A 12708-nucleotide genomic window follows, 5' to 3' on the forward strand; every position below is an offset into this window, starting at 1 on the left:
CACGCAAACCCTTAACCAAGGGGTGACGCCGACGCCGACGCTTGGGTGAGTAGTATAGCTCTCCATATTCTTCGAAAAGTTGAGCTAAAAATGAGTCCCCATACTAAAGTGTTAACACTGTATGAAACTGTTAATAAAAATGAAGGACAGACTATGATCAATCACAATAGTTCAACATGAGCACTTTGTACTGTGTTGAGGTAAATGTTAATCATCCAACTTATCTAAGGGTAATCTATTTTCAAATCTATAATGTATTTGTCTGTTAAAAGTTAAAATTGGTATATCATTCCAATTTTAGTGAATCTTTATGTGACGGATGTCTTGTCCATTAAGTTGCCTTCAATGAAGATTTTGAAGTCAGACTGTCTCTTGTTGGATGTGGGGAGTAGTTTTCTGAAAGAAAAAGGAACATTAAGCAATACATAAACACAGTTCCATTGTTGGCTTCAAATATTGAACTATTAAGGAGCTTTTCATTCATTTGTGCCATTGGCTTCAATGTTAAAATTTGATAGTTACCCCATATAAGTATCATTTGAAAGGGCTTTGCATACTGATTACTTATATGTAAAATCAATGACAAAAACATATTTTCACCTTGAAAAGTTATTGCTGGCATCCCAAAATCACATTATTGTTCATCAGATACATTAAGTTATTATCTATCTTGCAAAAGCTCTATGGTTGATTTTGAAATATGATAGTTCTTATACATATTATATCTTAATATTAAAAATTAGCCACACTTTTTGTGATATAGATTTTATATATATGCACATAAAAATATGTAACAAAAAATATACAAATAAATAAGAAACGATAAAAACACACAAATCTTAGTTTATTTTACATTGATAGATAGTTCATATAAACTTTGCTAAACACAGAAAGAAAATAATTGTTTCTATTACAGGATTTGAACCTGGACAATTAATTTTAATGTGAATGAGCATATTTGAGCATGATCACAACTGTGCATTACAACAAAGGATAACATTGAAAACTAACAAAGGGCAACTACTACAAAAAAAATCTTGAATTATGGTTTCTGTGCACTGCACTTCTGCTAAATGAGATCTATCTGTACATATTTGAAGTTTGAGATCAACACCTCAAAGACTTTTCAAGTTCTGCTGCAGACAAAAACTCAGTATGAAATATAACAAAGGGTTATTACAAAAAGAACTGTAAACAGAGTTATGGTCCCTTAACACTGCACTTCTTCTCAATAGGGATCTATCTGTATATGAAGTTTGAAGTTAATACCTGGGGGATTTATGCTCAAGATTACATTCCGTGCACACGCACACACACGTGCACAATTACACAATTACTGTATCCACTTTGCCTTTTGGCAAGGGATAATCAATAGATTAGTCCTCATCATCACGGTCTTAAACAAACATGATGAACATAATCATAGCATGCATAAAACAGTTTACAGTTGTATCAAATCTGGAATAAAAACTGTACCTAGATGTATTTGTAACAGGTGGCGATCAGTCATCACTTTCCTGTTTCCTGTTTCTCATTGTGTCATTCCTGTATCTCATTGTGTCTTAGTTGGTTTAGTACAACTCTGGCCTGGTCCACAATTGCAACAACTGAAAAACAACTGAACAATTAGCAAAAGAGAACTTATACCTTAAATGTACATAATATATTGCTACTAAAAAATGACTCATACTGTCAAACACTTGTTTCCATGAAAAACTACAGTTATCACCTATTGTAATAATAGGTTTCACTGAGAGTGATGTTTGCTTTTAAGCATACAGTAACCAATTAGGCAATAATTTTAAAACTGCCAAGCACAAAATAAACATAAGAAAATAATCCTTAATATACCAAAAACAGAATAGTGTTTTGTTAAATTAAAGTAAAAAATGAAAAAAAGTTATGAAGAGAAGAAAAAAAAATATATAAAGATAATAATCAAAGGTTTACAATTCTTTGACTACCATACACAATTTAATGATTCATATGCACAGCTATTTTTCTTATCACCTCCAATATGTGCATGAAGTTTGAAGTTAATACCTCAAAAACATAGAAAAGTGAAAGAAAAATAATCAAAGACCAATAACTCTAAAATACCATAAACAAAAATGTTTTTTGCACAGCACTTCTCCTCAACATATTTAATATGTGTTAGAAATCTCAGAAGCATTTGGAATTATGGATAAAAGAAGACTTGTCCAAATGAACCCTAACCATCAAGTGGTAGGAGTATAATAGCAGAGACAAATCATACATATATGTCTTTATATTTAATATGTCAATGTATGTTTGAACAGAATAATTATGTTAATTCTCATTTCTTGGCTTACCTCATATTTATATTGTTATACATAGAATTAATCCAAAGAGAACTTACCATTCACTGACAAGATTTCCTCATTATACACAGGAGTATCTTCATACTTTTAGAATCTCTCCATTTTTCTTCTCCATGGGAACTGCAATGCATAACATATAAGAAAGGAAATCAAACAATTGCATTTTTTAAAACAATTTGTAGAGAAAAATAAAACATGACTTCAGACACATGCAGAATTATTTGCATTTATTTTAAGCAAGTTACAATAGTAACTGTACCCTATGCCATCTGAGTAAAATCTGCATGCAACAAACATGTGCATGCAAAATTGCATGGACTTTCATTTATTTGCTTAACAGTTTCAATTAAACCTAACAACCTGACCAAATACTTGAAATATCTTATACTTGAATACATTATGTTATACTAGTAAATGACATTGAGTACATGTAAATATGTGTTAAAAATCTACCTTTCAAATCCAATGCTTTCTTTGCATCAAAACGTTTGTCTGTTTGCCCTTAAATTGGTCCCTCAAGAGTATCTGGTCTGAAATAAATATAGAATTCACCTACTTTTAAGCTAAAATTAGCTATAATACTAACTTGGCTGATCTTAGGAAAAATGAGTCTTATAGCTGCACTCTCACAGATTGACTGTTTTAACATTATTATTATCTCAGAGAATCAATGCCTTTAATTGCTAACAATAAAACAGATGTCATGTATTGAGAAATCTGCTTATTATTTCATTTTTCTGAAAGTGTTCAAATTTAAGTCACAGAACAACAATTATGAACGTACATATGAAAAACAGCTATCTGATATTTTTTCAGCAGTTTTAAATCATGGTTCGCAGACATAATTTATGCACTAACATTGCATGATTCATTCCATGATGAAAAAAAAAGTTGTCAGAATGGTAAATCTGTGAAAATGCAGCTTTAATAACAATCCCCAACAGTTCCTCCCAAAGACTTGTTTAAAAGGGGCTGTAATCTGTTTAATGAAATAGCGGAAAAAAAGAAAATTGACGAAAACTGACATAAACTTGGTATCTATGTGTACAATGCATTAAAACTTACTAACTGAAGTACCACATAATTTACAATAAAAAAAATTCGCCAATATATTACAAGTTAGGTATAAAGATTAAATATTCCAACTGTTTAGGATAAGCATTCATAGCACAGTGGATACAACACTGGACTGCAATTTTGGCGACACCGGTTCCAACCCATTCTCTGACTTGATATTTTTTTTTTACATTTTGCTTTTTGGTAAAAAATTTTTACCATTATGATATCAAAGATCAAAAGATTTTTTGAATAATTGTCCCGAGATTCTTTACAGATTTTTTTTTTTTTTTTTTTTTGGGGGGGGGGTCCCACCCCCTTTCTGGATCCGCTAGTGTGGGTTACTCCCGTAAAATGAACTGAATTTAATTTGGTGCAAAGCTCTAATAAAAATTTGTGTATACAATTAAATTCATAAAACTAATTAATGTAAACAAACCATTTGCAACTATCCCTGAATAACTTTTAAATGATAGTGATTATTTTCATTTGCATGATAACTAAGAAAATATAAAATAACACTTGAGTGTCCTGTATGGTATCCCGATATAGTCAATACTTACAACTTACATGTGCAGGAATCAGGAAGGAGTTCCATTCTACCAACTTAATACCATTCTTATTTGTCGTCTTCTTAACCGGATGCTTGAATTTTTGTAAACAAACCCAATGAACCCTGCATCGTTCCACTAGACTTTCTCGCTTAATATTTACGCTCAGTTGTGCCTGTATCGAAGAAAATGAAGACCAGTCCAAAACATTGCGTCATTTAGTATTTAGCACGCGCTAGAGTGATTCAAAACATCGAATTTGACCGACACTGAACAGAGGTAAATGGCTATTTTCTTTGAAAATATAACACTTTCTAGTTCAAAAGGTAATTGAATTTATGTAGATACGTAAACAATTGACAGTTTAACGAGTATATTTTATTGATATAACGAAGTACTCCTTAAAGCTGCACTTTCACATACATGTATTTTGACAACTTTGTTATTTTTTTTATTTTTGTCTTGGAGTTTGAATGAGCCAGTTTCTGTGTAAATATATGCAAATAAGTGATATAAGCCTGCTGACAAAAGATCAGATCGCAGATTTACATATTCCGTTAAAAAAATTGTTTTATGGCTAAAAGTGCTTCTAACAGTTGGAAGAAAAATGCATAAAACATCATTTTCTTAAAGCTGCACTCTCACAGATTGAACATTTTGGCAACTTTTTTATGTTTTGTCTTGGAATGTACTAATTTTGGCGAAAATCCATGGAAACCAGTTATATAAGACTGCTGACAAATATAGATTGCAGATTTTTATATATATACCAGTTCAAAAATTGATGTTTTGTTCATTTTTCTAAAACGTTTATTAACAGTTTTAGCCATAAAACATTAATTTTCAGACGGAAATATGAAAATCTATGATCTGGTTTTTCGTAAGCAATCCTATATCATTGGTTTGCAGATATTTATACAAAAATTTGCTCTTTCCAAGACAAAAAATAAAAAAGTTGTAAAAATGGTATATCTGTGATAGTGAAGCTTTAACTAAAATATATATGCAATCCAATGTTTTTTTAAGCAGTCTTGTGTCACTGTTTTTCTTGCACTTATGCATTTATTGGCTTGTATAAAGACAAAAAATAAAACAGTTGTCAAAACATTTAATCTGTTAAAGTGCAATGTTTATTTAAATATACTTGATGCTTGCCTCAATCATTGCCGCTGACCGATCATCAGATGACAGCACCAACATCCAACAATGCAGCGATATTTTTAAAGTCTCTTTCACATCATTCTGTATCCTAATATTTTAATTTATTTAAGATAGTTGCTTATCAAGATGTTGAATGCATATTTTACAGCCTTTTAGGCTTTAGAGTGTATTCAATGTCATTTTCAGACAGAAATATCTTGATCGAAGCTAGGAACATGCAGCTTCACGCCTGGTATCTCAGACAGACATTTTAAGGCTTATGTAGATGTTTGCAAGGCAAGGCTTGGCAAACCAAAGCGCCTGTCTCATTATATTGGTTTCAAAGTGCTTTTGCATGTTGTTTGCAATTGTGCATTTTGCGCGACTGGTAAATATCTGCAATATAAAAACTTAAAATTCATTGATGCCTAGGTGACCAAATTTCAAAATATTTCATTTCATTTGTCAAACTTTGTGCCCCAAAAGCACATTTCACATAAGTATGTAGTTTCTTTACTTAAGGTCTTTTATACTGTAATATAAAATATATCTAAAAACAGTAATTCTGGTTATTTTATTGCAAAATTTGACAAAGTAATTGGCAAAATGCAGAAATTTTCATTTTTTTTTCTAACAAATTTACCTAAAAATCATATTTTACAAAATACATAGTTTGTTTATTTCAAGTATCTTATAATGTTATATAATATCTGTTTTAAAAAGTTATTTTGGTAATTTTATTGCAAAATTTGGCAGAGTTGATGCTAAGTCCAGAAATTCTCATTTTCATTTAACTTTTAAAACATTTTGCCCAAAAATTATATTTTGTACAATGTGATTGTATTATACTTATAGTATATTAAATGTAGTGTCTGATATAACACAAAACCAACCAAAAAAAATCAAAGCATTTTTCTCCCATATTTCATTTTCACTGGACAAAGAATAAATAGAGGTGATGAGGTGTTGAAACTCTGCTTCAACACCTCTCTTTTCAAATAGAGAATAGTGCACGTCACCACCATGTATATAGACTATAACAGGCGTTCATATCTACAGATAGAGAATAGTCCACGCTACCACAATGTATATAGACTATAACAGAGGAGTTGAAGTAAAGTTTCAAAATCTACATTGCATAGAGAACAGAGGTGTTGAAGCACTGCTTCAACACCTCTGAGAATGAATAGAGTATAGCGCACACTACCACAATGTATATAGACTATAACAGAGGAGTTGAAGTAAATCTTCATGATCTCTGGCTGTATACATTGCATAGAGAACAGGGGTGTTGAAGCACTGCTTCAACACCTCTGAGAATGAATATAGTGCATGCTACCATAATGTATATAGACTATAACAGAGGAGTTGAAGTAAATCTTCATAATCTCTGGCTGTATACATTGTATAGAGAACAGGGGTGTTGAAGCACTGCTTCAACACCTCTTGACAATGAATAGAGTATAGTGCATGCTACCACAATGTATATAGACTATAACAGAGGAGTTGAGGTAAATCTTCATAATCTCTGGCTGTATACATTGTATAGAGAACAGGGGTGTTGAAGCACCGCTTCAACACCTCTTGACAATGAATAGAGTATAGTGCATGCTACCACAATGTATATAGACTATAACAGAGGAGTTGAGGTAAATCTTCATAATCTCTGGCTGTATACATTGTATAGAGAACAGGGGTGTTGAAGCACCGCTTCAACACCTCTTGACAATGAATAGAGTATAGTGCACGCTTCCACAATGTATATAGACTATAACAGAGGAGTTGAAGTAAATCTTCAAAATCTCTGGCTGTATACATTGTATAGAGAATAGGGGTGTTGAAGCACTGCTTCAACACCTCTTGACAATGAATAGAGTATAGTGCACGCTTCCACAATGTATATAGACTATAACAGAGGAGTTGAAGTAAATCTTCAAAATCTCTGGCTGTATACATTGTATAGAGAACAGGGGTGTTGAAGCACTGCTTCAACACCTCTGAGAATGAATAGAATATATACCGTGCACAGTATATACTGGTATAGAATATAACACCAGTGTATGTACTGTCACGGTGTATCGTGCATATCCATATAGTGTATAGAGTCTATGCACTGTGTTGATATAAGATATAAATCTCAACTTGGTCTAAGCATTCTAGATTTAATATTTTTTTCTAGATTCAAATAATTCACTGTTAACTGCTTTATCGGCGCTTTTGAAAAAAACTGTTGATAATCGCTAATAGCTTCAAAGTGTTAATTTGTGCATAAAAACAGTTAATATGTCATTGTTTTAGAAGAAAATGCATGTATACATGCTTTGAAATAGGAAACCATTTTAGGCCGCAAGGCCGCCAGGCCGCTAACTTCACGCCGCTAGGCCGCTAGGCCGCTAGGCCGCTGAAGTGCTCGATCGACTTTTTTTGAAAAGAATTGAAAAACACTTCAGAGTGATAATTTGTGCATAAAAACAGTAAATACATCATTGTTTTAAAAGAACAGGCATGTTTAATGCTTTGAAATAGCTGACTGCTTAATCGACGCTTTTGAAAAAAAACTGTTGATAATCGCTAATAGCTTCAAAGTGTTAATTTGTGCATTCAAACAGTTAATATGTCATTGTTTTAGAAGAAAATGCATGTATACATGCTTTGAAATAGGAAACCATTTTAGGCCGCTAGGCCGCTAGGCCGCCAGGCCGCTAACTTCACGCCGCTAGGCCGCTGAAGTGCTCGATCAACTTTTTTGGAAAAGAATTGAAAAACGCTTCAGAGTGATAATTTGTGCATAAAAACAGTAAATACATCATTGTTTTAGAAAAACAGGAATGTTTAATGCTTTGAAATAGCTGACTGCTTTGGCGACGTTTTTGAAAAAAAATGTTGATAATCGCTTCAATTTGTTAATGTGTGAATAAAAACAATTAAAATGTCATTGTTTTAGAAGAAAATGCATGTATACATGCTTTGAAATAGGTTTCAATTTAGGTCGCTAGGCCGCTAGCCTACCAGGCCGCTAATTTCACGCCGCTAGGCCGCTAGGTCGCTGAAGTTCCTGATCGACTTTTTGGAAAAAGGTTGAAAAACGCTTCAGAGTGATAATTTGTGCATAAAACAGTTAATTTAAAATTGTTTTAGAATAAAAGGTAAAGAAAAATATTCTGAATAGATAAAAATTTAAGACCGCTATGTAACTATATGAATAAAAAACTTTGATTTATCAGTGTTTTTAAAAAAACGCATTAACAAATGCTTGGAAATAGAAAAAAAAATTACGCCGCCAGGCCGCTAGGCCGCCAACTTCACGCCGCTAAGCCGCTTGGCCGCCAGGCCGCTAACATCACGCCGCTAGGCCGCTAGGCCACTAGGCCGCTAACTTCACGCCGCTAGGCCGCTAGGCCGCTAACTTCACGTATATTGAAAAAAGCTTTTGGTCAAATTCCAAGGGAAATCTTTTCTACAGCCAAAAATGTATATGAGTACAATTCTGTATTAATTATAAAATACTCAAGTATATTTTTTGCTCTTGATGTTTTCTTTGAAATATTGAAAAAAAATATCAACAAATTCTATAAGAAATTACGTTTTCAAAAAGTATAAAACATGGAAGATTTTGAAGAAAATTATGCTTTTATATGGTGACATGAGTTGAGACTGAGTTTGAGATTTGACTTAAGTGTTTTCGTGATATTAGGGCCCGATGTTGTTTTCGATGGAAAAAATCACCAACTAGGTGTTCCGAACAAATGCCTTCGGGAAGTACGTTATAACGGGGTCCCGTGTTGCATTGTAAAACGCCTGAGCACGTAAAGGGTATCTCTACATCCTGTCTGTGCTTTACGAGCATTATTATATACAACAACATTACGAGGCAGATATTGCCAATGGGGCCGGCGCCAATGGGTAGTCGGGCGGCGTCGTAAATTAAACTTTCTCACACAAATATTAGAATGAATGCAGAATAAAATGTAATGCGAGTGTAAACATGGGATTTATCAAATCGATCATACAAAAGATGGTGCCGTCGTTGTAAGAGCGTTGGACATACCCATGAAAAGAGACATGGAAACAAACAGGATATCATAATCAGTTTACGCATACGTTGATGTTGTTTCCATATAGTAAGCAAAATGCGCAGACGTTAGAACCACTTGTCTTCCACCTCAGATAAGTAGATCCAATAATTTAACCATGCTAGAAATTCTTATCTTGCCCACGGGAGAAGATAAAATGCCCGTATGGAACTCCTTTTTTAATGGTCATCATATTGAAGCTACCTCCCTTGTTGAAGACAGTCGTCTGTAGCATTATAGAAACCTTGTCTTGTGGCAATATTTAGGATGCTAATTAACTATTTCTCGCTTCAAATGTCACAATAAAAAGTTTTCACGCACCTTTCATGAAATAATGCCCCACTTTCATCAGTACTGTACTATTTAAAGACAGCTTTGACTATTAACATTATCTGAATCAATGCGCGCATATCCATGACAACCACGAGTTATCAAAAATCCATACGCATTATTTTCACTACGCACAAAAGAGTTCCAGTAAAAAATACATTTTTACTTAATTTTGTTTTGGGAGAAAAAGCATCTACCATAGCCGCTCGTGTAAGAGGTAAACCTCGTTTCCGCAAAACACCCTGCACTCGGGTCGGAATGAACCTATCTTACACTCTCGGCCATGGAAGATACTTATAGTCTTCCATTAGACGGGTTGTCATTCTGGTTGTTCTAAACAAAAGTTTTAGCGAAATAATTTAAAACGATTTGTAGACTGTCGTCTGAATAACGTCTTACCCGAATTCATATGTAAACAGTATGTCGTGGATACGTTCTCATCTGGTGCAAAGTTGATAACGTCGAGTGAGGTGAAGGCTGGTATGCGCGCGCGTGTGGAAGTTGTGCCATTTCCGTTGTAAAGTCCGTTCATGTACACACTGTCGCTATGGACAACTGTACCCACATGACCGTTACTGATTGAGGGCCACAGTTTGGCGTCGGCTGGGGGACTGTGGTAAGAAAGATAAGATTTTGGTAAGTATATATATTGAGGGCATAGCGGAAGTGATGTAATACAGAGCGCTGTAGACAGAAGACGCCAATGTGACGTTACCGATGACGTCAATGCTTCAGCACAAGAGAGACGGAAATCCAAATGAAAATAGTAGGAGCTACGTTCTTCTTTCGCTGAGCTATCGATATGTCTTCCATTATTTCATATTTATAGCATCATCATCATCATCATCATCATCATCATCATCATCATCATCATCATCATCATCATCATCATCACCACCACCACCACAACAACCACCACTAACAACACCACCAACACCACCAAACAGCAACACACAGCAGCAGCAGCGTCGTCGTCATCGTCGTCGTCTTGGTCGTCGTCGTCGCCGCCTCCGCCGCTGCCAACAACGACACCAACAACACTGTCACCATCATCATAATCGCCGCTTAATACTTACGTGTCTGTACAAAGATCCCAACCATCTTTATCCGCATCAATGTTTTTCTGCAAAGTACACCCATGGTTGACAAAATATTGAGTGGCGTAATTCGTTGTTCCTAGCCATTTTAAAAGAGTTACACTGATTATATAACAAAAGTACATAAATGCTTCTCCCAAATACATGCTTTATTTGGTATGTTTTGCCTTATAGATATACGTAAGCCAAATCACTCGAAGTTTGGTCATATTAATGAGCGGAAGTTGGTCATAGAAAATAGCGGTTGTTCAAATCAGTACGATAGCAAGTTAGCAACGTGTATGAAGGTGCAGTATATCGGTGAGTGTACAAAGAGCATATTTATTGGCATGAGTTTCCTTATTTAAAAGTGTTTTCCTCTCTCATTGCATCGTTCTATATAGCTCGTGTAGTTGTATTTGTATACAGTCGAAACTCGATGTGCCGAACTCTGTTATCTCGAATATCTGCTAACCTCGAACTGTTTTCGGATGTGTTGTGTTTAATAAGCCATGTTTTGTGTTTTGGTTATATCGAATATCCTTTTTCTCGAAGTATTGCCGAAATCCCAACGACTTCGACAAAGCGAGTTTTGGCTATATATATATGTAGTTTATAGGGGGATCACTGATTATTATTAGATTTTAATAGTTTTCGTGATAAGCTAAGTAATATTAATTTAGATAACTGTATATACATGTATCTATTACTATGAATAGTTCGTGTACTCACTCCAAAAACAAAAACAAGGAAGAGGAATCCTCCTACTCCACAGAATCCCATTGTTCTTTTAATTCACATACGTCCTCTCTCATAAATACAAATACATCCGCTTAAAAATCCTTGAAGTGTTTTTGCCACATTTGATAACATTCTTTGCATTGATAAGACACCGGCAAACTGTAGCATTCATTGCACCTTTAAGGTCATGTTAAGTTATCTGTGGCATAAAGGCCAGGCAAATGCCATTTTAATTGTTTTTCTATTATACTTGTTATGTTATGGAGGAATACATATAAAGATAAGAACGACACTAAATGTGCTCTAACTATTTATTGTGGCATGTATTGTATGATATCTAAAATTGAGCTACTACGAATTTTCTTTGATCTCATTCAATCTCTCCTATTCCTGCGGTAAATTTGACCGATATCAGTTTCGGCGACATATGATCTTTCATATGTTGATCAATCACAGTATTAAGACGCTGAATCCTAGCTGTGTCACCTACTTTTAAAGGTTGTTCCAAACAAATTTCATACTGACTAACCAATTCTTTGATGTCAGTAGAAATAACCGGCCAAAACATAACTGACCTTGCTCTTGATAAGCATTTTTCAATTCCCAGGTGACTTTGATGGAGTTTCTCTAATATCTGTGACCTAAGAACCCTAGGAATAACTAGTGTTTCATGACCAATCCATTTGTTACGGATAATTCATCTCTATAGGCTCAAATGCATAAATGCCGAAATGACAGTCTTTCTTATGCAATGGCCAACCTATGTTTATGGTTTCCCTTAATTGGCACAGCTGTTGTGACAGTATTAAAACGCAGCGATGTTAACGACCATAGAATGGCAAGACAGCTTATGTCCGAAATCTCTTATCAGTAGTGTGGTGCGCAGGAGCGTAGCTGCCTATACACGAGTATGTGGCTGAATCCACATGCTTTTGACAAAAGAATAAAAAAAATCAGCCAAAGTTGCAGTATGCGTACTTCACTACATGATCCTAAAACTCTCCATTTTCCAGTACTAAATAAAGCACCTCAAAACGCCGAGAAAGCACCATGTTATAATTAAGGTGTAATCAGTTCATTTTAACTTTAATTGCATTATAGACGCCATCAGAATGAGTTTTATCACCACAAATCGGCGTTATTCCCTCACCAACCGATGTCACTTTCACTATTTCACTTCGTAGCAATTGGACACAGTGATTAGATCTCTGACGTCGATTATTTCTTGGAATTGCCGCTAGATAATTTATTTTGTGACGTCACGTATTTTGCTGTCAACAACGTAATCCGCTCGGTCTAACTTTAACGGTTTCTAGAAGAACGCGTCTTGAACCACTACGAGTTTTGGTAGTTGTTGTTAAAGTCGTCATTGTTACCATCATCACCGAAATGATCATCA

At 34.5% G+C, this 12708-nt stretch overlaps 1 protein-coding gene and 1 long non-coding RNA gene across 2 annotated transcripts in view; both read right to left on the minus strand.

The window, feature by feature from the left end:
• The window catches only part of LOC128222566 (protein-glucosylgalactosylhydroxylysine glucosidase-like), a 37798-nt gene extending 26972 nt beyond the window's left edge, over positions 1-10826 (minus strand). Inside the window, exons 1-2 of the mRNA XM_052931644.1 lie at positions 10569-10826; positions 9892-10103 (exon numbers count right to left, since the gene is read on the minus strand). Coding sequence (XP_052787604.1) covers positions 9892-10103; positions 10569-10735 — 379 coding nt within the window. The 5' untranslated portion in view covers positions 10736-10826. The remainder of the gene's footprint in view (positions 1-9891; positions 10104-10568) is intronic.
• LOC128222567 (uncharacterized) lies at positions 1486-4101 on the minus strand. The gene is made up of 4 exons (XR_008259167.1): positions 3962-4101; positions 2796-2872; positions 2381-2462; positions 1486-1607 (listed from the first exon to the last, which is right to left on the minus strand). It is a non-coding gene; the product is annotated as an uncharacterized LOC128222567 (long non-coding RNA).
• Positions 10827-12708: the final 1882 nt, after the last annotated feature.

Source organism: Mya arenaria, chromosome 16 (assembly GCF_026914265.1).
Source record: "Mya arenaria isolate MELC-2E11 chromosome 16, ASM2691426v1".
Lineage (NCBI taxonomy): Eukaryota > Metazoa > Mollusca > Bivalvia > Myida > Myidae > Mya > Mya arenaria.